The sequence below is a fragment of the Paroedura picta genome, chromosome 2 (genome assembly GCF_049243985.1).
Source record: "Paroedura picta isolate Pp20150507F chromosome 2, Ppicta_v3.0, whole genome shotgun sequence".
Taxonomy (NCBI): Eukaryota; Metazoa; Chordata; class Lepidosauria; order Squamata; family Gekkonidae; genus Paroedura; species Paroedura picta.
Window position 1 is genome coordinate 34,340,676 of NC_135370.1, and position 25,290 is coordinate 34,365,965.

A 25,290-nucleotide genomic window follows, 5' to 3' on the forward strand; every position below is an offset into this window, starting at 1 on the left:
CGGACGCCCAGCCCTAACAACACGGGCAGCTCTGTCCCCGGGAAACACCAAGTACCCTGGCCTACTCCCTCACGGACTCCAGAAGGACTCCCTCACTGGGCTTTAAAGGACAGAAGGAACGAAAGAGAAGCAAAGGAAAGATCTCATGTGTAAGATTTCCGTTTTCCCTTTCCCTCCTGTCCCCCCAAGCTGCCTTCAGCTCTCTTGAGCTGCGGCTGCTGTGAGGAAGGGGAAAAGGAAGGGGTCGGGGACTGCCACAGCAAAAAGCCTACAGCACCCGGTATTCCCAGGCGGTCTCCCATCCAAGTACTAACCAGGCCCGACCCTGCTTAGCTTCCGAGATCAGACAAGATCGGGCGTGTTCAGGGTGGTATGGCCGTAGGCCCTGGGACTGCTTCCTCTGCCTCTTTTCTGCAGGCGGCCTTATTTCCTACCCACCCCCGTAAGGTCGACATGTCTTGGCCTTGGAGTGGTGCGCCGGCATCTTTTCCCACCCGATGCCCAATCCTAAGTACACCAGGACAGCCAATTGTCTCAGGCATAAACACTATCGCCGCGGGGGGTTCTGAGTACATGGATACTCTTCTAACATCAGTATATCAGTATATGGATACTGTTCTAACATCTATGACATCAAGGCTTCTAGTTATGTTCGAGATACCACAGGCTTTCTGAGGAAAATACAATCTTTGAACAACCTTCCAGTGAATACCATTTTAGCCACCGTGGATGTGGAATCCCTGTATACCAACATCCCCGCACTAAATGGATTACAAGCCATTAGGAATACAATTTCTAACAACACCATAGCTGAGAGCCACCAAACCGTGTCAATTTCTTCTCACACATAACCTCTTCAGATTTGGTGATGATTTGTTCCTTCAGATCAGTGGTACAGCCATGGCCACCCGCATAGCGCCTCCATACACGAACATCTTCATGGCAGACCTGGGGCAACGCTTCCTGAAGGCTCAACCGCTCACGCCTCTCGTATACCTGCGATTCATTGCTGATATTTTTATCGCCTGGACACATGGTCAAGAAGCCCACTTGGCATACAATAACTTTCACCCCACTAATAACATGACAATGAGTCAATCTACGCAAGAAATCCACTTTCTGGACACTACTATAAACATAAACAATGCATGCCTAGAGACCACCTTGTGCCGAAAGCGTACAGACGGACAGACGTACCTGCATGCCTCTAGCTACCATCCTAAACATACCAAACAATCCATTGTATAGAGCCAGGCCCTACGTTATAACCGCATCTGCTCCAATCCCACGGATAGAGATTCCCACCTGAATGATGAACAACAAACCACTTGTGTGTGCCACAGTTTACTAATTTATCATAATTCATTTTTGCTATATATTCCCACTGTCATGTAGGGAATTCTTAGTGCCATTCCGCAGGACTTTAATGTAGCAGAAGGCTTGCAAATTGTAAACGCTACTAATTTGCAGTTCCGCAAGACGTCGCACGCTATCTGCCACACTCCTGTAACAGTCCAGCAAAAAGCGATTCCTTGTAGCGCTTAAAGGGAAATCGGGAAAAGTGTATTCACCCTCCGAAAAGCGCTACACTCTTGCAAACAATATGCAACACTACCGAAAAAGACCTGTGCGTTCCCATTGTTGCGGTTCCAACAAAGTCCCTCCCCCCTGGCTCTCTCCTCCGAACTTCCAGCGAAGCGATCAACATTTTTTTTTTCTCGGAGCGAGCAGAAAGCAATGAACCAGCGAGCCTTCATTCACTCAGCGAGGCTTCTCCGGCTACAGTCCCTCCACAGAAGTGCTTTAAAACTCCCCTAAGTCCCCAAGCACAACACAGCCCCGTTTGCAAGTTCCCTTCATTTTCGTCCGAAAATAGGGCCCATGCGGGGGGGGGATTTTTCTTTTCACTCGGGGGAGCGTGGTAACGATGAAACGCCAGCTCACATGCCAGCTGCCAGCTAGATGGGTCTCTCCGTTGCAACGAATTAAGGCATATTAGTTGCAACGTGTTTTTTTTTTTTTTTAACTTTTCCTAAAGGAAAAGGGGCTTTCCCGGAGCATGATTACTACCGCCCATTGGCTATTCGTTTGAGTAACCGCCAGGGGCGGGACAAAGCAGAGAAAAAAATCGCTTCCCGTCTAGCGATTTTTGCGAGACTGGAAACCTGTGGGAAACGAATGAAACGATGCTGGATTCCACTAAAAAAGCAGGTATGTGTAACGCCGAGATTGCACTTTTAAAAATAGCGTTTCCGCTTTGTGGGACCAATTGGCAACATTGGTCCTTGTGCGGAAACATCCATAGTCTGAGGAAGATATCTTGCACTCGAAAGCTCACGCCTTGAATAAATCTTTGCAGGTCTTAAAGGTGCTACTGGACTCTGATTTTATTGTACATGGGCATCTGTGTCCCCAGGAAACAACAAACACCCAGGTCTGCTCCCTCCCGGAACCCTGAAGTGCTCCCTCATTGGGCTTTAAAGGAGAGAAGGAACGAAAGAGAAGCAAAGGAAAGCTCTCACGTGTACGATTTCTGTCTTCCTCTTTTGTCCTTTCCCGCCAAGCCGGGTTGAGCCCCCTTGACCTGCGGCCGCTGTGAGGAAGGAGAAAAGGAAGGGGCCGGGGGACCGCCACAGCGACTCCAGCCGGGCAAAAAGCCTACAGCACCCGGTATTCCCAGGCGGTCTCCCATCCAAGTACTAACCAGGCCCGACCCTGCTTAGCTTCCGAGATCAGACGAGATCGGGCGTGTTCAGGGTGGTATGGCCGTAGGCCCTGGGACTGCTTCCTCTGCCTCTTTTCTGCAGGCGGCCTTATTTCCTCCCCCTCACCCAAGAAAAACCACGTGTCTCGGCCTCGGAATAGTGGGCCGGCGTCTTTTCCCACCGGACGCCTAGCCCTAACAACACGGGCAGCTCTGTCCCCGGAAAACACCAAGTACCCTGGCCTACTCCCTCACGGACTCCAGAAGGACTCCCTCACTGGGCTTTAAAGGACAGAAGGAACGAAAGAGAAGCAAAGTAAAGATCTCATGTGTAAGATTTCCGTTTTCCTTTTCCCTCCTGTCCCCCCAAGCTGCCTTCAGCTCTATTGAGCTGCGGCTGCTGTGAGGAAGGGGAAAAGGAAGGGGTCCGGGGACTGCCACAGCAAAAAGCCTACAGCACCCGGTATTCCCAGGCGGTCTCCCATCCAAGTACTAACCAGGCCCGACCCTGCTTAGCTTCCGAGATCAGACGAGATCGGGCGTGTTCAGGGTGGTATGGCCGTAGGCCCTGGGACTGCTTCCTCTGCCTCTTTTCTGCAGGCGGCCTTATTTCCTAACCATCCCCGTAAGGTCGACATGTCTTGGCCTTGGAGTGGTGCGCCGGCATCTTTTCCCACCCGATGCCCAATCCTAAGTACACCAGGACAGCCAATTGTCTCAGGCATAAACACTATCGCCGCGGGGGGTTCTGAGAACATGGATACTCTTCTAACATCAGTATATCAGTATATGGATACTGTTCTAACATCTATGACATCAAGGCTTCTAGTTATGTTCGAGATACCACAGGCTTTCTGAGGAAAATACAATCTTTGAACAACCTTCCAGTGAATACCATTTTAGCCACCGTGGATGTGGAATCCCTGTATACCAACATCCCCGCACTAAATGGATTACAAGCCATTAGGAATACAATTTCTAACAACACCATAGCTGAGAGCCACCAAACCGTGTCAATTTCTTCTCACCCATAACCTCTTCAGATTTGGTGATGATTTGTTCCTTCAGATCAGTGGTACAGCCATGGCCACCCGCATAGCGCCTCCATACACGAACATCTTCATGGCAGACCTGGGGCAACGCTTCCTGAAGGCTCAACCGCTCACGCCTCTCGTATACCTGCGATTCATTGCTGATATTTTTATCGCCTGGACACATGGTCTAGAAGCCCACTTGGCATACAATAACTTTCACCCCACTAATAACATGACAATGAGTCAATCTACGCAAGAAATCCACTTTCTGGACACTACTATAAACATAAACAATGCATGCCTAGAGACCACCTTGTGCCGAAAGCGTACAGACGGACAGACGTACCTGCCTGCCTCTAGCTACCATTCTAAACATACCAAACAATCCATTGTATAGAGCCAGGCCCTACGTTATAACCGCATCTGCTTGAATCCCGCGGATAGAGATTCCCACCTGAATGATGAACAACAAACCACTTGTGTGTGCCACAGTTTACTAATTTATCATAATTCATTTTTGCTATATATTCCCACTGTCATGTAGGGAATTCTTAGTGCCATTCCGCAGGACTTTAATGTAGCAGAAGGCTTGCAAATTGTAAACGCTACTAATTTGCAGTTCCGCAAGACGTAGCACGCTATCTGCCACACTCCTGTAACAGTCCAGCAAAAAGCGATTCCTTGTAGCGCTTAAAGGGAAATCGGGAAAAGTGTATTCACCCTCCGAAAAGCGCTACACTCTTGCAAACAATATGCAACACTACCGAAAAAGACCTGTGCGTTCCCATTGTTGCGGTTCCAACAAAGTCCCTCCCCCCCTGGCTCTCTCCTCCGAACTTCCAGCGAAGCGATCGACATTTTTTTTTTCTCGGAGCGAGCAGAAAGCAACGAACCAGCGAGCCTTCATTCACTCAGCGAGGCTTCTCCGGCTACAGTCCCTCCACAGAAGTGCTTTAAAACTCCCCTAAGTCCCCAAGCACAACACAGCCCCGTTTGCAAGTTCCCTTCATTTTCGTCCGAAAATAGGGCCCATGCGGGGGGGGGGGTTTTCTTTTCACTCGGGGGAGCGTGGTAACGATGAAACGCCAGCTCACATGCCAGCTGCCAGCTAGATGGGTCTCTCCGTTGCAACGAATTAACGCATATTAATTGCAACGTGTTTTGTTTTGTTTTTAACTTTTCCTAAAGGGAAAGGGGCTTTCCCGGAGCATGATTACTACCGCACATTGGCTATTCGTTTGAGTGACCGCCAGGGGCGGGACTAAGCAGAGAAAAAATCGCTTCCCGTCTAGCGATTTTTGCGAGACTGGAAACCTGTGGGAAACGAATGAAACGATGCTGGATTCCACTAAAAAAGCAGGTATGCGTAACGCCGAGATTGCACTTTTAAAAATAGCGTTTCCGCTTTGTGGGACCAATTGGCAACATTGGTCCTTGTGCGGAAACACCCATAGTCTGAGGAAGATATCTTGCACTCGAAAGCTCACGCCTTGAACAAATCTTTGCAGGTCTTAAAGGTGCTACTGGACTCTGATTTTATTGTACATGGGCATCTGTGTCCCCAGGAAACAACAAACACCCAGGTCTGCTCCCTCCCGGAACCCTGAAGTGCTCCCTCACTGGGCTTTAAAGGAGAGAAGGAACGAAAGAGAAGCAAAGGAAAGCTCTCACGTGTACGATTTCTGTCTTCCTCTTTCGTCCTTTCCCGCCAAGCCGGGTTGAGCCCCCTTGACCTGCGGCCGCTGTGAGGAAGGAGAAAAGGAAGGGGCCGGGGGACCGCCACAGCGACTCCAGCTGGGCAAAAAGCCTACAGCACCCGGTATTCCCAGGCGGTCTCCCATCCAAGTACTAACCAGGCCCGACCCTGCTTAGCTTCCGAGATCAGACGAGATCGGGCGTGTTCAGGGTGGTATGGCCGTAGGCCCTGGGACTGCTTCCTCTGCCTCTTTTCTGCAGGTGGCCTTATTTCCTACCCACCCCCGTAAGGTCGACATGTCTTGGCTTTGGAGTGGTGGCCCGGCATCTTTTCCCACCCGATGCCCAATCCTAAGTACACCAGGACAGCCAATTGTCTCAGGCATAAACACTATCGCCGCGGGGGGTTCTGAGTATATGGATACTCTTCTAACATCAGTATGTCAGTATATGGATACTGTTCTCACATCTATGACAAAGGAAGGAAAGGAAAGCTCTCGCGTGTAAGATTTCTGTCTTACATGATGGCTGTATTTCCTCCTCCCCTCTCCCCCGGCAGCCAAAAAAACATCGAATCTTGGTGTCGGTGTAGTGGGCTGGCGTCTTTCCCCACCTGACACCCTGCCCTAACAACACGGGCCTCGCTATACCCTGGAAACACCAAGAACCCAGGCCTGCTCCTTCCCTGAAGGACTCCCTCACTGGGCTTTAAACAACAGAAGGAACGAAAGAGAAGCAAAGGAAAGCTCTCGGTTTTAAGATTTCTGTCTTCCCTTTCCCTCCTTTCTCGCCAAGCTGCGTTCAGCTCTCTTGAGCTGGATGTGGAATCCCATTTCCATTTCCCTAAACTTTATAGCATACCATACAATCCACCCTTCAAAGCAGCTCTTTTCTCCATGGGAACTGATCTCTGCCATCTGGAAATGTTGTAATTCCAGGAGATATCCAGGCCCCTCCTGGAGGTTTTCAATCCTTACACGTGGTACTTCTGCGTCCTGCACTCCAGGCTAATAAATATGCAAAAGAATAACATGTAGAGAAAATATATAGGGAGCTGGTATGGTCATACACAGTTGTAAGATATTATGATCAAAAAATGGAATATCATTTATTAAAAATATATCTATGAATATCTCACCATATCTCACACACAGCTAGCACACTAGAAAAAATGCTCGAAAAGATTAAAAGAAGCACAGCCAAATCTCCCACAAACATTTTACTTTCCACTAAACCTTGGAAGTGTTTTTATAAGCTTACTTCTGCAGAGGGTCTTATTTTGCAGTGACTAGTGCCACCTTGTGGCTGGGAACAAAATAATCCTGATCATTTTATTTTAATTCGTATGTATTTTTGTAGGCAATTTCCCCGCAGGAACTTTCTCCTGCATGTGCTTTGGAAAGCCCTTTTGGTAGACAGGAACATCCAGATGACATCATGACTGATGCGGACATGACTGGTCCGTGTGGACATGACTTGTCCGGCACCACCCTCACACACACACAAACACACGCAGTTGCAGGAAAAATAAATTGCATTTTCTCTTAGGAGGAAACTGTAGAAAGGCCCCAGGAGAAACATTCAGAGCTTCCTGCCAAACGGTGCCTACCCACGTCCTGTCTTGCAGGGGATAAGGGGGGAAGGTTTTAGGGTGGGGAAAGGCTTCAGGCCCACCACAAAGCGATCTTCAAGAACACTTCTTCCAGGTCTGAGTTCCTTCCTGTTGCTGGGCAAAACAAGCCTCACAAGAAAGGAAAGGCGGAACGGGCAGTGTCACTAGAAAATGGCCAAATGGTGAAAGGCACCAGTCCTAACTAGAACATGGAGGTAGATCAGGCTGGAGGCCTCTAGGAACTAGCATTTAGCTATTTTCATGCTCCTGCGTGGGGGGGGGGGGGGGAGGTAGGTCCTTTCCAAAACAGCTGCAGCTACCAATAGAGAGGCAGGAAAGAAGGGCTGGAGGACTAAACATTTTGTGTCCAGAGATCGGCCACTGCGGCTAGAAAGGGTCTCCGCTCCGGTTGTGCCGGCTCTTCTTGCGCTTCGTCTTGGTTACAGGAACGGAGAAGTCCAAGGATTCCAGGCGGAAGGGGCGGGGCTGGGGCACCTCTGCGGTCTGGGAAATGGGTGCAGTGCTGGAGGAGGGAGGGAGGGAGGGGGCATTATGGGAAGCTGCAGCTGAAAGAGAAAAAGAAGTGAAGTTCAGAATGCATCCCAGAAACCGCTCCCCTAGTTATGCTGCAGAAGGTATATTCAAGCCCTGGCTGAATATCTCTCTTGGCTGGAAGCTAAACACGAAAGGATAGCATTTACATTAGCAAGGTGCTCTGCATTGCCTCCTGCCATCCTGGTGGGCTGTTTCAATGAAGTCCCATAAGCTGATAAAACTCGGGCCTTGTAACTCTGGAGAGGTAGAGTCCATTGAACATACATACGCTTCTTAGGGGCCCTTCTTTTACATCTACAATGACCAGGTCTATTCTCCCTCTACTCAGAGATGCCCCCGAGAGGACGGGCAGAGGAGAAGTCAGATTCCTCCTCTGGAGTGGAATGGCCCCCATAGTCAAGCAGGTGGACAAATATTGTGCTCAAGGGGAAGACAGCTGAAGCTAGATCAGTGGCGATCGACATTTGGTTTGGTGTAGTGGTTAGGAGTGCGGACTTCTAATCTGGCATGCCAGGTTCGATTCTGCACTCCCCCACATGCAACCAGCTGGGTGACCTTGGGCTCGCCACGGCACTGATAAAACTGTTCTGACCGAGCAGTGATATCAGGGCTCTCTCAGCCTCACCCACCCCACAGGGTGTCTGTTGTGGGGAGAGGAAAGGGAAGGCGACTGGAAGCCGCTTTGAGCCTCCTTCGGGTAGGGAAAAGCGGCATATAAGAACCAACTCTTCTTTTTCTTCTTCTTCTTCTTATTACATTTTAAATTTGTAACCTTAAATTTTAAATTTCTGCTTTGTAGTTTTAAATGTGGCTATTCTTTTACTCTTTTTACTGTATTTTAGTACATGCTAGTATCTCTGTTTTAGAAAATGTTTGCGACTGGCCATAGGGCTGTACCAAATAAACTTAAGTTGACTTAACACCCCACCCAAAAAAAAAACCCTTCCCTGCCTGTGCTAGGCTTACTAGTAGTACCTTGGCTTAAAAGTCTACACTGGGTCAACAGCTTTGCCAAAAAAAATCTTGCAATCCCAAAACGATAGCATTTTGGAGGGGGAGGGGGAGGAAGAGTTGGTTCTTATATGCCAGTTTTTTCTACCCAAAGGAGTCTCAAAGCGGCTTACAATTGCCTTCCCTTTCCTCTCCCCACAACAGACACCCTGTGAGGTAGGGGAGGCTGAGAGAGTACTGATATTACTGAAGGAGAAGAAGAGTTGGTTCTTATATGCTGCTTTTCTCTACCTGAAGGTGTCTCAAAGCGGCTTACATTTGCTTTCCCTTTCCTCCCCCCTGCAACAGACACCCTGTGAGGTGAGTGAGGCTGAGAGAGCCCTGATATTGGATAACCTGAAGTGGTTGAATCAGCAAGGCTCCCAGGCCTTCCTACTTCGGTGGAAGCAGGTCTATACTACTTCCAAGTGTAGTTCCCAGGGTCATCATCCTGGAAGAGATTTACTGAGCCAGGATTCTGCAAAGAGCCATCTGCACAGAGGCAAGAGTGTGGCTCAATAGCAGGCCCATAGACTGCAAGTTGGGCCCTTCTCCTACACAGAGCTATGCCCACACAGGCTGGCCTTGTCTGATAATCCTAACAATGCTGGACAAGAGGGAGGGGGCTGCTGGCAGAGCCTTAGGGCTGCAGGGCCACAGGCAGGTTCCTCTGGCAACGTCTCTGGATCTGGGGCCTCAGGGTCGGAGGGAGCCCTGGAACCATCAGGGTTCTGGAAACATCCCGAACCCACAGGTCATTCTAGGAAAAGTTAACTCCAGTTCCTCCCATGTTTTTTCACATGACAAGCCAGATCTAGGGGCCAAACCCTTAAAGACACTGCTCTATAATAAGCCAGATCCATCAATCCAATTGGGAATGGGTATCCAGCATACGCAGAGAAAGGTCTTTGCTTCCTGGTCCTTTAAAGCAGTGGTCCCCAACCCCCAGTCCGGGGACCGGGACCAGTCCATGGATCAGTCGGTACCGGGCTGCGGCTCCACCTCATCCTCCTCCCTGGCTGCTGCCTCAGGGACTGCCCTGCCACTCTGCCACTGGCTCACCTTTGGTATTCTCCAGCGGCCGCCATGGCTGGGGCTCCCCCTCGGCGTGGCACTGCACAGCTGCTGCTGGCAGCTCCCCCCAGCGAGTGATGGGAAGTCAGGGGCGCTGGCAGGAATGCAACTGGAGCAGGAGCTCAGGCAGCGGCCCTCAGCGAAAGTCTACCCCCCTCCCGGGCCTCAGTAAAATTGTCAAGCGTTGACCAGTCCCCGGTAATAAAAAAGGTTGGGGACCATTGCTTTAAAGGATCCCATAGGGGGTTGGGGAAGTCACCTTGGTGGAGTCACATAAGACAGTAATAATGACAAGACCGCCAATCCAGGAAAAAAACAAAAGAATGGAGAAGAAGATTTACCCAGACTCTTTGCCGGGTCAGCACTGAGAATCTGGCTTGCTCGCTTTGAGCGGAAATAACTGCTTGCAATGTTCTCACTGTCACTCTTGTTCAGCATTGTTTTATAGCGGTCTTCTTCCTGCTGGAGACACAAGCACACAATCACCGATTTATCAATGTTCAAGATCACAGGGTTTACTCCCTGTTATTCCCCTTTGAACTAAATGAAGCTGAGCCCACAGAAATGTGGAAATTTCAGTTCCAGTTTCCAGTTGTGCTAGATTACACAAGTTCTTTGTCTATATCAGGGATGGCCAAATTGTGGCTCTCCAGATATCCATGGACTACAATTCCCATGAACCCCAGCCAGCATGTGCTGGCAAGGGGTCATGAGAACTGTAGTCCATGCACATCTGGAGAGCCAGTTTGGCCACCCCTGGTCTATAACCTCCTGTCCCCAAAATTAAGAGGCGCAAAATAATAGAAGTAGGGCTGCTAATGAGACAAGAGGGGGAAAATGTCATGTTCCTTTAATAGAGCCATAAAGTGATGAACCTGGGGGGAAGTCGGGTAAATACGATCAGAATTGTGACCACTGTCGCTTATATGTTATATGTGACTTGTTGTTGATGTTAATTGGGGATTTTATGGGGATTTTATTGTGTTTTAACTGTTTATGTTGTAAACCGCCCTGAGACCTATTTGGAGAAGGGCGGTCTAAAAATATAACAACAACAACAACAACAGCAACAACAATAATAATAATAATTTACCAGATTATGTTATCTATCTCTGTACAAAGAAAACCTTTACATGCCCATTTCCACAAATTAAACCTCTGTTAAGAGAACAGGGAATTTTTTCTCCAGGCTAGATGGAAAACAGGTTATACTTTCCAGCAGCCTGCAGTGAGTATTTTCAAGTCAGAATAATTTGAGGTGATAGCACCGAAGTCTGTTTGTGCCGCTCCTTATCGTCTTCTAGCGATCAAGACGAGGCAGCCAGACTATACTAAGTCCCATACATGCCCTCACTATGAAGGGAACATGACAATGAGCCCACGGAGCTGTGTAGTGACATCCTCTCAAGTTCATTCTGAAGATGCGAAAGTTCCAAATTCTCACGATCCAGCTGTTCAAGCAGTGGTTCTCAGCCTGGGGGTTGGGACCCCTTTGGAGGTCGAACAACCCTTTCACAGGGGTCGCGGCAGGGCAAGTAGCTTGGCCAGGGGGGGGGGACCATCCACACAACAGCCTTGCGGGGTAGATTGAGATAGAGTGCTTGTCTGTCTGGAGCAGTGGAAAAGAGCGGGATCGGCACAGTGGAACAAGAGGCAGAAGCGAACTGAGAAACCCCGGGGAAAAAAAACAATTTCTAAACAATCATGAACAATGGATCTTCACGCCATTGGTCAGTTTCGGTTTAATTTCTGTGAAAGAACACTTGCATAATTTTATGGTTGGGGGTCACCACAACATGAGGAACTGTATTAAAGGGTTGCGAGATTAGGAAAGTTGAGAACCACTGCCATAGATGAAGCAGATTGTTCGGATCCTTTTACTCTTTTTTCAGTCCTGGTCATGGGACTGAAACAGCCTTGGTTGCCCTGGTGCTTGACCAGAGGCCAGAAATAGACAGGGGGTGTGCAACTCATTGATTCTCCTGGACTTCTCTGTGACTTTCAGTGGCATCAGTCATGGGACACTTCTGGGCTGGGGCTTGGAGGCGCTGTGTTGTGGTGGCTCTGGTCCTACTTGGAGGGTTTCCCAAGGTGTTGCTGAGGTGGGTTTGCTGCACAGCCTTTGGCCTCTGGGGTTCCTCAAGGCTTCATCTTGTTCCCTATATTTTTCAACATTTGCATGAAACCATTGGGAAGGTCATCTGGAGGACTGGGAGTATTATGCCCAGCAGGAAACCTAGCAAAAAACCTTCTCCCAAAAGATGTCTTTTTAAACATTTCTGCACAACACTGTTTTCGCCATGAAAACCCACCATAGTATTTTTGATACTGCATGACACTCCCCCCTCATAGCGGTGACTGCTTTACAGCTTTTCTTCTACAACAGTGCCGAAGGGGCCTGTTTATGCATGCATAAACGTTAGCATGTTTTTGGTCTCCTCCCCTGTGACACCATAGAACAATGGGTGAAGGGACAGCACCATGTCCCTTGTCCACCAATGGGAATTTGAGGCGCCCCTTGTTCAGTGCAGACCCTCCCACCTCTGCTATGAAAACATTACACCAACAAACTTTAACTTATTAATTCCCTCAAAGGCATTTCAATTCACTACTCTTTATGAGGAACAGCATACCTCTGAGGGGGAAAGGTTGTAGTGTCTTCAAAAGGCAGTGTGCCCCCACAGAAATTTCTTGTTCAAGTCTCCATGTTCATGAACTACAATTCCCATGAGGCCCTGCCAGCAGCATGTGCCAGAGTGGCAGTCAGTTGACATTGCAGCTGACCATGGCCTGCCAATGAGAGTCTAGCACAATGGAAGAAGTGCCCCCCCCATTTACAGAACTGCTGTTGTATATGCAGAAAAAACCAATACAGTATAAGAGCACATGCATAAACGCAACCGTTTTTAAAAATGACAATTTAAAAGGGTCAGCGTACTGACTTTGGTGAAAACCTGTATGTGCACAATAGTCCCTGCACTGGGTTGTCCCCAATGTGTGGATGACACTTGGCACTATCTCACACTTCCAGGTGATCCCAGGGAGGCTGCAGAAACCCTGGAGATAGTTTGGGAGCAGATGTAAGCTAATAAACAGAAGCTTTATCTTGAGAAGAAACACCACTGATAAGCAGAAGCAGCATTGGCTGAAGGTGCACCCCCCTCCCTTGAAGGAATAGGTCTGTAGTTTGGGGGTGCTCTTGGATCCAGGTATACTGCTGGATAAGCAGATGGCAGCTATGGTCAGGAATGCTTTTTACTGGCTTTGTCTGGCTATCCACCTGCAGTTTTTCCTGGGCAGAAAAGATCCAGCCATTGTGCTGCACACCCTAGTTATATCTAGATTAGATTACTGTAACACGCTCTACATGGGGCTACCCTTGAAAAATGTTTTTGGAAGAAGTCCTGCTTACCTCTGCTGATGATTCCTTGTGCTCCAACGCAGAGCTTTTTTTGCCTGCTTTGGTCTGCGATGATGAAACTACTATGAGAAAAAACAAAAGGAGTGGCTGAGATTTCCCCTCCTTTCCTTGCAGCATTTCCCACTGCCTGTTATGATACCATCCGGGGCCAGTACACAGACAGCGTAGCTAGTACTTGAACAGTTTTAGTGAGCAATGTTGCCAACAGGCCTGGAAAAAAAAGAAAAACTCTTGGCCATCTAACAGAGAATTAATTTGTAGAAATGGACAGCTGAAGTTTGGCACAGAGATAAACTACATCCTATTATGCCTTTATTAAAGGCACAGGACATCTTTTTTTCATTATGAGTGAGGCCTGGGGCTGACAGCTTGATTTTTTAAATAGTTCTCAGCAAAAGCTTGACTTGGGAAATGAATCTGTTGAACCTGAAGTTGGTTAACTGGCGAGAGCTATTTGAATCAGTGCGGGCAAGTTTTAAGTAGCCGATCAAGGAGAGATCTTGCATTCAGACCAAAGCAGAATCTCTCAACTGGGGCAGTACACAGAGAAGGGAAGCAGTAGAGTCTGAGAGTTCAGAATTTTATTCTCCTCCTCAATATCTACAGGAGAAAAGCCAAAACACCTTCAGGCCCATTCCCAGGATTTCCTCACCACTCAAAAGTTTTAATCACCTTCTTTTTCTAGCATGTTCTTTCAGTTTTACCAATTTCCCCTCCTTTTCAGTGAGAGAATGGTCCCAGAAAGAAGCACAAAACAGGGCAAGCTAATGAGTTGCTGGCAGAGATCTGGGCTCTATCAGAGCTGTCTGAAGTTATGAAAGGCCTGCAAAACGGCACTCTTCCACCAGGTATATGATTGAGGCCAATACTAACACAGTCTGACATCAGAAATGGACTCCCTCCTCCCCTCTCCGTCTCCCCTCCCATCTGAACTTGGATATAAATCCAAACCAGGATGATTCTGACCCATGCAGGCAGTGCCAGGGTATTTTTAATAGGGTGCTGAGTTTCAATTTCTTAATAATCATCTTTAAATACTTTTATAGCTAATATATGTAGGGGGTTTTAGTGTTGGTAGCCAACCCGAGCCTGCTGTCATAAAGTGACAGCCAATAAAACAAATAAATAGATAAATAATAGATAAATAACAAACTACATCTCATTTCTACACTGTTCACCTGTCCTCTGAGAGTGGGAGCACACACGCATGTCAGGACCTTGTCACACAAAACCCTCGTCCCTGACATCCTGTAGGTCTCCTTTTAAATCAAAAATGAACAGGTTTTGCTTTTCCTCTGTATCAAAGGAAACCACTCACAATGCACATCTCTTTATATGGACACTCCCGAGCAATCTGGGGGCTTTGTGTGTTTCATGCAGGAAAATATTCCCTTGTATAAGCAACCACTGGGACGCAGAGAGGCATACTTGGTGCACAGGAAAGAGGGCTATAATTCTGCATGGAACAGAAGCAGCTGAAGATTTTTGAAACATCTTTAGATGCCTCCAGGATCTGGCTTATGGTGCAACAAATGTTCTTCCTGAGCTCCCAAGGATTCCCCCATTTATATGCCGCCACTCACGAGGGTTCGTCTCGTGGTGGTTCACAAAGTCCGATAAAATACAATAAATCCCCATAAAAACAACTTAAACATCAATGATAACAAACAACAGATGGCAGCACTTAAAAAATAATCAGCCCCAGATACTTCTAGTCCCGCTGTGCAGCCAATGGGCCCAGCAGATGGCCATTAAGCGGGATGACCCGGGGGCGGGGGCAGCTGTTAATATAAACTGAATTAAAAAATACAATTAGGGGGGGATCCACTGTTCACAACTCTGGTCGGCGCCCTGCACTCAACCAACCCCCTAGCGAAAGAGCTCCGTCTTACAGGCCCTGCGGAACTCAGAGAGCCCTGTCAGGGCCCTCAGCTGTTCCGAGAGCTCATTACACCAAGCTAGGGCCAAGGCCAAAAAGGCCCTGGCCCTGGTTGTGGCTAGGCGGATATCCCTGGGGCCCGGGAGAACAAGGAAATTCATACCCGCAGAGTGAAGAGTGAAGGAGGGGGTGAGTAACCCCTGGTCCTACCAGTACTGGATGTTTACTATCGTAATGACATTTATATTGTTTTATCATTATATTCTATTTTAATGATGTTGTTAGCCACCCCGAGGGGCGGGATATACATTAAATAAATATATAATGTCAGCCAGCAAACTTCTATGACATAGGGGGGATTTGTACCTGTCCCAGAAGAATAGTTGGTTTTATACTCTGCTTTTCACTGCCCAAAGGAGTCACAAATCAGCTTACAATTGCCTTCCTTTCCTCTCCCTGCAACAGACACCCTGTGAGGTAGATGGGGCTGAGAGACCTCTGACAGGACTGCTTGGTCAGAACAGCTTTATCAGGGCTATGAAGAGCCCAAGATCACCCAGCTGGCAGCATGTGGAGGAGCAGGGAATCAAATCCAGCTCCCCAGATTAGAAGCCACCACTCTTAACTATTATGCAACATTAGCTCTCCAACACTCTAACCACCACAGCAGGCCACGATCCAGATGGCTGCAAGGGTAAATCTATCTCTTTACCAGGGAATCAAGATAACAAAGTGGAAATACACACAGGGAGATGTATTCAAACAAGAAAAAAAAACATGTGGTTCAATAAATCCTGTAAGTTACAGAAGAATTAGTATATTCCATCTGGAGGTCTGTATTAAGCAGGAAGAAAAGTTATTGTCTTCAGAATCATCAAAACAAACAAAGACTAGTATCCTAGGTACTATCTAGTTTCGTTGTTAGACTTCTTCAGTTGTGCAATCATAATTGCATGCAACCAAACTATACAAGCAGAGCAAAATGTCCCTTAGAAACACAACAGAGGTCTTACCAGGGAGGCTGGTCTTTTCCGAAATGGGCTCCGGGACTTTCCAGCAGCCTGAATCTTCGTCCCAGGTGGACTCCCGCTTGATCTTATCGAAGTTGCTGTAATTGGAATCCCGCCGTATGAGAGGCTGCACCTGCTCCAGAAGCTGTTGATGGAGCAGGAGTTCCCGCTCCTGGCGGCGGATGGTGGCCAGGTAATCGATCTTCTCCAACTCAAATTCAGACTGAAGGTCTCGGATTTCGGCCTCAGCTGCCCGCAGCTGAGAAGAGAAACAGCCGAGAGAATAAGAGCCAAATAATGGTCACCCCCTCCCAATAACTGATATTTTATGAGGGCTCCCCAACATGGAACCAGTGTGCTCTATGGCGTCTGCCGAGCTTCACAGAAAGTAGTTGAGGCCACCACGAGGCAGACCTTGTTACTAGAGTATGAAGCAGACTGGTAAGCAACTGGGTTTTCTTTTGTCAGCATGTGGTTCTATTGCCCTTTCAGGATTTTCTTCTTCTCAAGAGTGGTGTGGAGGGAGGCATTATGTTTGGCTATGCTTCCTGAGGCAGCTAATTATGGTTTGGCTCCGCCTCCCTTGGAGGCCATATTGGGCTGGCACTCACTACCCCCTCTCAACAATCCAAAAGTGCTCACAGCTTCAGAATGGTTGGGGACCCTTGCTTTATACCATCATGTTAACCAGACCTGCTTGGAAGAAATCCTGGAATCCACTTCTGAGGTCATCACTGGACTGGGGTACACATGCATGAAAGAAGTCATCTGATTACCTTACAACTGGTAACAGGCAGCTGAATATACAAAGTATCTGAAAATCACCATGCTTGAGAAGGCATATTACCACAGGCATTTCCAAACTATGATTTGCACATGCCAGTTATCTTTTGATGCTTGCAGTTATGAAGTGATGAATATCCGCAGGAAAACTGGTCCTCAAGTTACGTGGCATTCTAATTTCTCAGTGAATAGCCCAATGCCCTCCACCGCCTGTGGTTCTGTGTGTCCTCAATCCTCACTGGAATGTTAGCAGCCATGACCATAAGCCATAGCAACTGCCTTAGTGAACTCTTTTCATAGCCAAGGGAAAAGATTCATCTGTATCCTCACAATTCATTAAAAGTGCCACCCAAGTTGCTATGCTGCCCAGTGATACTACAGCCCAAGAAGGGAAATAGAAGTCAGATTTATCTTAAACAGAGGTAGTCAAACTGCAGCCCTCTAGATGTCCATGGACTACAATTCCCATGAGCCCCTGCCAGCAAATGGGAATTGTAGTCCATGGACATCTGGAGGGCCACAGTTTGACTACCACTGATCTTAAAGACCAACAAGAGTTTCAAGGCATAAGCTTCCAAGGCTCCCTTCGTCAGACACAGCAAAGGGGAGATCTGTGTCCTTTTGCCTTAGTCAGAAGGTGGGAGGGATGTTTTGAAGGGTGCTCGTAAAGGATGCAAAATGTTATCTTGCTCCGTGAGTGCTGACGGCTACATGCGTGGGAATTTGTTACAGAAGCAGGCAAGCCCGTGCGGGTAGAAGAGGGAAGCATCCCCACGGCCATGCTGAGCCCTGATCATGAACCAATGTTCAGCAGCAGCCTTCAGACTTACCCAAAAGTTCAAACTGGGGCAGAGACCTGGCTGGGTGCATGAAGACTGGTCAGGAAGTATTAACTCCATCTCCTGAATCTTCTCACAGAAGGATGGGCAGTTTGGCAGGGATTACCCATGTACAAGGGTGTGTAAGTGCATTGTTCCCCCAGAGCAGTCTTCAGCCTTTTGTAATCCAGAAATCACATTTAACCACAGTCTTCAGCAGTGGTTCTCGACCTTCCTAATGCCACGACCCTTTAATACAGTTCCTCATGTTGTGGTGACCCCCAACCATAAAATTATCCCAGTGTTCTTTCACAGAAATTAAACTGAAACTGACCAATAGCGTGAAGATCCATTGTTCGTGATTGTATATAAATTGGTTTTTCTCCCGGGGTTTCTCAGTTCAGTTATGCCACTTGTCCCACCATGCCGATCTCGCTCTTTTCCGCTGCTCCGGACAGACAAATGCTCTACCTTGATCTACCCCAGCCAAGCTGCTTACCCTGCCATGACCCCTGTGAAAGGGTCGTTCGACCCCCAAAGGGGTCCCGCCCCCCAGATTGAGAACCACTGGTCTACAACATCTGCCCCCCTTTTGAGTACATGTGGCTCTTTGGTAAAAGCACCTGGTTAAGCAGTCCTTCCCGTATTCTACACAACAACTAAAGGTACTTCCCTGCTGTGTATGCTGTTCCTAAGAGGACCGGAGCTTGAGAAATAAAGCAGATACTTTCATTTTCTTTTCCTGGGTCTTCTAAAGAATGCACAACATACTCTACTACAGCAGCCAGTGAGGTACCAGCTGCTCAAGAGCTATCTTCTCTGAGTCTCATGTTTCACAGGGACGAACGGCATAAAAATGCATCTGTAAATAGCACCTGCAATTGATGGGATGCAGTTGTAATTTGTACTTGGGTAACCTGCTGCAGGGGACGGTGCTCCTGCCATGCATTGGACAAAGCAGGAGTGTTTGAAAGGGGGGAGTGGAGACTCACCTTCTCCTTCATCTTTTCCAGCAGTTTGTTCTTTGCTCGCACCTCTTCCTGGATGGAGTCGTAGACGCTGAGCAGGACCCAGTCGCTGCTGTCCTCGTCCGATCCCTGCAGAGCCTCCAGGAGCTGCAGCTTCCGCTCGTCCGCCAGTCTTTTCCGCCGTTGGCGCTTTTCCTTCAGCTCTTTGTTCTTGGCTTGCTCTCCTCCGACCACTTGTTGCTCCAGCAGCTGCAGCCTGAAGGGGGCCCGACACAGACCTTAGCTCATGCACCAATGGAAATATTACTGAAATATCAGAGTTTAGCAGTTTATGTCCCTCCCCACACCAGTTGGAAAAGGTCGGCCACGATTTTAATTTATCTTTAAAAAATTTAATAACATGATTTTAGACTCATGTTAAATCTTGATTATGCTTTATCGACAATTATACTATATTGTTTAATCTTGCTGCAAATCTCCCTGAGCCTTTTGGAAGAGCAATATTAAAATGAATGAATGAATGAATGAACGAACGAACGAACGAACTTTCTGCACGGAGGGCCATCCAGAAAGAGATGGGGGGCCGGTGTTTACATTGTACATGATTGATGTTGGAAATCATTTAGATCAGCCTTTCTCAGCCTTTTTTTCAGCTGAGAAACCCCAGAAGTGGCACGATTGTGCAGAATATGGCTGGGACACATATTTATGTGTGTGCCCATCCTTTTCCACCCCTTCCAGGCCCATCATTGGCCATTTTGGGAGGGGGTGTGGATCAACATGACCATATATGGTCATATCACCTGATAAATGTTTAACAAATGAAAAATAAATTAAATTTTGATTCCCACCCATTCAGGAAACCTTTCCGGGGTCCTCAAAAAAAGAAACATCTCAGGGTTTCACAAATGCCTGGTTGAGAAAGCCTGATCTAGATATTCATACCCCATCATGGGAACCTTCACATTCTCCTCTCCTCCATTCTACCTCCACAGCCACCTTTTTCCTGTAAGACAGGTGAGAGTGAGAGAGCCAGTGTACAGCCCAAGGTCACCCAACAAGCTTCCATAGCAGTGTGGGGATTCGAACTCAGGTCACACAGATCATACTCTGACATTCTAATCATTCTATCGGCTCTTGGAGTGCAATGGAAGGGGCAGGGTTAAGTCTTCCCCTCTGTGACATTTTTGAATTCTGAAACAGGCCCACTGGGACACAAGTTCACAGATGCCTCCACCAGTAGTCATGTGACTAAAAGGAGCAAAGTGCCGCTTCTGGGAACCATTTTAGGTTGGTAAAAGGCACAGAGGGGAAGACTTAAATATCCTGGTCCAAATAGAGGAACCATGTTCAAAACTATGGGAGCTTGGAATACAGAAATCTCAGTGTCTTCTCTGGTTTGGCTCCGTTCTGCATGAACTCTTCTTCCAAGGAGGCTGGAACACTTGTGACTGATCTTCCTTGGCAGCCTCGTCCTCTCTTGGGAGCTCAAGTCATATTTTCCACAATTAACCAATTGTCCCTATCACTCCCTTCCTTTTCAAAAGGAACAAACTCAAATGCAGCAAGCTAAATAGTCACCTGTCAACAATTCATTAACTTTGATGTTCCTGCCCTGGACAGGTATTGGCCTAAATCTTTTTTCCTAGTTCTAGGACTCACTCCAAGTACCTGGACATCATCTTCACTACTGACCTGGCAAGGACTTGCTGTTGGTCCACCGTTGCAGGTATTTCTTCAGGCACCTCAGTCCCAGGGGCAGGAGGCTCTACTGAGCTCAACTCCTGGATGGGAGAAAAAATTGGAGGCTGCCATTTTGAATATAAGTGACATCTGAAAAACGCTTGGCTAGTTTGCATAGACCTTTCCAAACTGTGAAACACTGCTTTTTTTTTTAGTAAAGAGAAAAGGACTGGCCCAACCAGTGGACATATAGACCTATGTTCACAATCCAAGCCAGATATAGAGCATTCTGTTCCCAGCAGGCAGCCATTTTTGCTGCTACTGCCATATTTCAGTCTCAACCAGCCAGCTGTTCTGTAAGAGGAAGGGGGGGGAATAATCTGTAGCTGCCAGGCAATCACAGGGCATAGCCTCCATGAAGTTGCTAAACAGCTAGACTACTCCCACCACAAACCAGCAAAACAGCTGAGCTGTATAATTTGGTCAGGCTGCTGATTCCACAGCAGCCATAAACATTCTGCATAAAAATTAAGATTTTGTCTTCAAAGATATGGAAGCATTCTTATTCCCTACTATCTGTGCATGATATACATATTTCCGCCTCTAAATAAGTCTCGTTACTTCTGATTACATCGTTTCCTGGCACATATAGACCAAGTCAACTGCAATAAATAATCCCAAATAGTTTTAATTTAAAGCACTGTCATAGTCTGGTTTTCAGATATGTAACCTGGGGAAGAGCTATCAACATCAATTAAACAAGAAGAAAAGTTAGTTTTACACGCTGCTTTTCTCTACGTTAAAGAGTCTCAAAGTGCCTTACAATCTCTTTTCCTTCCTCTCCCTGCAACAGGGAGGTGGGTGGGGCTGAGAGAGTTCAGAGAGAACCATGACGGGCTCAAAGTCAAGGCTCCGTGGGGAGGAGTGGGGAGCAAACCCAGTTCTCCAGATTAGAATCCACCACTCTTAACTAAGCTGGCTCTACCCACATTCTCCTGCAAAGAATACTACATGGTAAGGGAAGAACCCCCCTCTCCCTACACCATGATTCCCATGATGAACTGGACCCCTGAGATCCTTTTAAAAAGTCCCCCACAGCTGCTTCTGTGTACGTGTGGGGGAAGTATTTTTAAAAATCCAGTGTGTAGCTTGGACCCCAAGTAAGGGCCTTAAGAACACAAGGAACTATATCCCTCCCTTGGAGTTCCCTATGCCTTCAGTTAATTCAGATGGCTTTTATAACCAATACTGCTTTCGGATGATGTATTCCGGCAGGCGGAAGCAGGTGCAGCAGCACAAGCAAATGAAGTGGCACTAAAACTTCACCTGACCGGGATCCGAGAGAGAGGGGCTCACTCCTGCTTCTGCATGACTCTCAATGGCACATGTCGCATACCAATTGCAGAATCTGGATAAGGAGGCACAGTCCCCACCCGTTCCATGTCACTCGGCAGCTCTCTTAAAAAGGGTTTGTACGTAACACAAAGTATATTTCCTCTTTGGAAAGAAAGGCATCCCCTGGAATACCTCGACTGGTACTTCTGTTTCTGCAGCAGAGCCTTGGGGAAGGTGCTCAGGAAAAGCTTCAACTGTCTGTGTGTCGCCTAGAGAAAAGGAACGGAGGAAATGGGAAGTTTTAAGTGAGAATCCTTGTAAGGCTAGAGATAAATAGCAAAGACGGAAAAGGGTTTTGAGCATGGTTCTGCTCCAACATCGGTGTTGTCTTTTGTTCTATGGTCACCCTCGGTGAAATCTGTTTACCAGAAGAATATGAACAGGATTTTAAAAACATGTCTCTTCAGTATGCACAGTGCGCAAATAGACTTTGACAGTGATGTTTCCAAAAAGATCATTATCAAACCAGGAAAGATCAGAGCAAAAGTCAGAGAAAACTGGAAAGTGAATGATTAGGGAACAGCATGGTATAAAACTCTGAGACCCACCCATTTTTTGTTTTACACAAAAATCAGGAAATACCAAGGCTAGTCTTGCACTGGATCAGAAACTGAGCTCGGTGTTAAGAACCAGCCTCAAACCTTTGCTTAGCCTTGAGTCTTTGCTTGCAGTCCAATCCTTCTGTCGGTCTAAGACCAGAATGTTCAATTGTATTCAATGGAATTCTGATTCGCTTTACTGGGGCTGTGAATTCTGCACTGGGAACTGGATTCACAGGCACATGGGAGTGGCAAGGGTTATGCCCTACACCAGGGATAGTCAAACCTGTGGTCCTCCAGATGTTCATGGACTACAATTCCCATGAGCCCCTGCCAGCATTTGCTGGCAGGGGCTCATGGGAATTGTAATCCATGAACATCTGGAGGACCACAGGTTGACTATCCCTGCCCTACACCTAACAAGGCAGAACAAAGTGCTTTGGTTGTTGCAGACGTGTAACCTGCAGTCCATGCTGCACAATTCTAATGCCCATGTACAAAGAATCCATCCCTGGTATGTATCAGAGCCGTGCACATTCTCTGCTTTAAAAAGTTTTTTAAAAACCTGCAGTTAAATAGGGGCCATAGCCTGCCCCTCCCAAAAACTCAGGTCTGTGAATGGTATAAATGGTACAAATCAAGCTAGTTCTCTTAGAAGAAGAGTTGGTTTTTTATGCCGCTTTTCCCTACCAGAAGGAATCTCAAAGCGCCTTCCCTTTCCTCTCCCCACAGCAGGCACCCTGTGAAGTAGGTGAGGCTGAGAGAGCCCTGATATTCCTGCTCAGTCAGAACAGCTTTATCAGGGCCATGGCCAGCTCAAGATCATCCATCTGGCTGCATGTGGAGGAGGAGCAGGGAATCAAACCCGGCTGACCGGATTAGAAGTCGGCGCTCCTAACCACTACACCAAGCTGGCTCTCAGATCTGGAGGAGGGCAAGAGACCAGCCGTTCTTCTAGCCTAAGATTTCTCAAGGTTCAAGAATCTCAGGGAGCTGAGTGCTTTATCCAGTACTACATTTCAGACATTGTGCTTCTGAGTAAATTCTGGCATAAACACCCAGAGTAATGGGTTTAAACTTCAAGTACAACGATATAGGCTAGATATCAGGAAAATGTTTTTCACAGTCAGAGTAGTTCAGCAGTGGAATAGGCTGCCTAAGGAGGTGGTGAGCTCCCCCTCACTGGCAGTCTTCAAGCAAAGGCTGGATACACACTTTTCTTGGATGCCTTAGGATGCTTAGGGCTGATCCTGCGTAGAGCAGGGGGTTGGACTAGATGGCCTGTATGGCCCCTTCCAACTCTATGATTCTATGATTCTAGGATCAAGTTTGGATTGCTCCACCCATACCAGCTTCCTTCTTCTCTTCCAAAGCAGTCAACCGGCGATCGTAAGCAATCCTCAAAGCACTGATGTCCTCCTCGAGCTGGACCCGAGATTTCTGCTCAGCTTCATAATCGGCTTTCAGCCTGTCCAGTTTCTTCTCGTACTCCTGAAAAAGCCCAAGGAAATCAGCTGAAGGGTCCTGGGGAAAGCACATTCCCATCCATACCATATTTGCCTGTTGTGCATCTGGATATGCTGAACCGGCTTAGCTTCTGAGATCGGATGCCACATAGCTAGGCCGGGCCACCCAGATCAGGGCAGTCAGCAAAGCAGGTACAATAAATATATATTGAAGAACAATCCCACACTGAAAATCCAACAAGCGACACATTTAAAAATACATGGTAGGTCTATCCATAAGACAAGCAGGGAGGACACTTCCTATCCCATATAATAGATTTCGCAACCAAACTGGATATGCTACAATTCTCAGCAAACCACCCACCCTGTGCTTTGGGCCCAAGAAACACCAGAGACAGTCACTGTTTACATATCCAACTTGATTGTTCTACAGTTATTTGACAGAGGGGCCTGAGCCAGGAAAATGGTAAAGGACTCCTGGTGGCAGAGGTCTGGTCCAACTTACCTCTCGGATCAGCTCCTTCTCTTTCTCAACATCTGTCTGACATTCGGGAGGGAGTTCTGGTTTCCCTTCACGTTGAGCCTCCTCAGCAGGTAACATGTGAGGCAACTCCACTGCGGAAAGAGAGAGAAGGCCTAGCTTAAAATTGTGGTCTCCAAACTTTTCAGTAAAGTGACCTGCCCCTATGGAGGAGGAGGAGGAGGAGGAGGAGGAGGAGGAGGAGGAGGAGGAGCTTTTAGTTGAGAGGTGGAGTTGAAATCATGGATGGATGGATGGATGGATGGATGGATGGATGGATGGATGGATGGAGGGAGGGAGGGAGGGAGGGAGGGAGGGAGGGAGGGAGGGAGGGAGGATTCCATCTCTTCCAGCACGAATGGCTGCCCAAAGGGGACCTACCATGCAAATGACATGTGCTGCTCTGCTGAGCCAAAATGGCCTTCAGTTTCCTGATCTCCTCCTGGTATTCCCGCAGCAGAGCATCCTTAGGGTCCTCATTGATGTGAGGCTTGTTCTGGATGTTCTTGGCTCGGTGGGCATAGCGCAAGGTGCTCAGGGTTTCGTCGTAATTGTTGTCCGCAGGAGACAGACATGCCACCATGAGGGTCTTGGTGTTGCCGCCAAGAGAGTCCTGCAGCACTCGGGTCAGTTTGGAGTCCCGGTAAGGGATGTGCGTGCACTTGGTGTCTGCCAGGGCTGAGATGACGTTGCTGAGAGCGGAGAGGGACAAGTTGATCTTGGTGGCCTCTTTGAGGCGTTCTCCGACAGCTCCTGTTTTGGACTGCCTCTCGCTTCCGGCCAAGTCCACCAGGTTGAGCTTGGCGGCCCGCAAGTGATCTTGTCCTCTCTCATCTGCAAGAGAAGTGTTTGTGTTGAGCTGGGCCCTTGAAGGTGGGGGAAGCACCTGAATCAACCTAGCACAAATAATGCAGCACCCGGGGGAGCCAAGACTCTTGGCAGTGCATTTGATGGCACAGGGTGGGTGAGAAAATCCAAAGTTTGGAAACAGGGCTTTTTCTTAAGGAAAAATGGAACGGCATAGTGATGTGAAGCAATTTCCGCACATGCAGTTATTACGCACCCGTACCTTCTCCTTTTGGGTGAACATGTGCTTTGTTGCATAGAGTCATATTCCATGGCATTTAGAAACCTTCAGAACTGG

General features: G+C 47.8%; 1 protein-coding gene and 4 non-coding genes across 6 annotated transcripts in view; all 5 read right to left on the minus strand.

Annotated features, from left to right (window-relative positions):
• Positions 1-265: 265 nt before the first annotated feature.
• On the minus strand, positions 266-384 carry LOC143831010 (5S ribosomal RNA). Its single transcript, XR_013228659.1, has one exon. It is a non-coding gene; the product is annotated as a 5S ribosomal RNA (ribosomal RNA).
• Positions 385-2,655: 2,271 nt separating this feature from the next.
• LOC143831000 (5S ribosomal RNA) lies at positions 2,656-2,774 on the minus strand. Its single transcript, XR_013228648.1, has one exon. It is a non-coding gene; the product is annotated as a 5S ribosomal RNA (ribosomal RNA).
• Positions 2,775-3,152: 378 nt separating this feature from the next.
• Positions 3,153-3,271, minus strand: LOC143831001 (5S ribosomal RNA). The gene has a single exon (XR_013228649.1). It is a non-coding gene; the product is annotated as a 5S ribosomal RNA (ribosomal RNA).
• A 2,271-nt stretch (positions 3,272-5,542) lies between these two features.
• Positions 5,543-5,661, minus strand: LOC143831002 (5S ribosomal RNA). The gene has a single exon (XR_013228650.1). It is a non-coding gene; the product is annotated as a 5S ribosomal RNA (ribosomal RNA).
• A 902-nt stretch (positions 5,662-6,563) lies between these two features.
• KIF17 (kinesin family member 17) overlaps positions 6,564-25,290 on the minus strand; it is a 31,570-nt gene continuing 12,843 nt past the window's right edge. The window contains exons 7-16 of one of the 2 annotated variants that reach the window (XM_077319677.1): positions 24,528-24,980; positions 24,132-24,241; positions 23,510-23,651; positions 21,754-21,830; positions 20,239-20,327; positions 18,568-18,799; positions 15,978-16,233; positions 13,077-13,147; positions 10,006-10,123; positions 6,564-7,611 (exon numbers count right to left, since the gene is read on the minus strand). In XM_077319677.1, the coding sequence (XP_077175792.1) occupies positions 7,433-7,611; positions 10,006-10,123; positions 13,077-13,147; positions 15,978-16,233; positions 18,568-18,799; positions 20,239-20,327; positions 21,754-21,830; positions 23,510-23,651; positions 24,132-24,241; positions 24,528-24,980 (1,727 nt within the window). In that variant the 3' untranslated portion in view covers positions 6,564-7,432. Of the gene's footprint in view, positions 7,612-10,005; positions 10,127-13,076; positions 13,148-15,977; positions 16,234-18,567; positions 18,800-20,238; positions 20,328-21,753; positions 21,831-23,509; positions 23,652-24,131; positions 24,242-24,527; positions 24,981-25,290 lie in introns of both variants that reach the window. The other variant, XM_077319676.1, reaches the window with a different exon arrangement.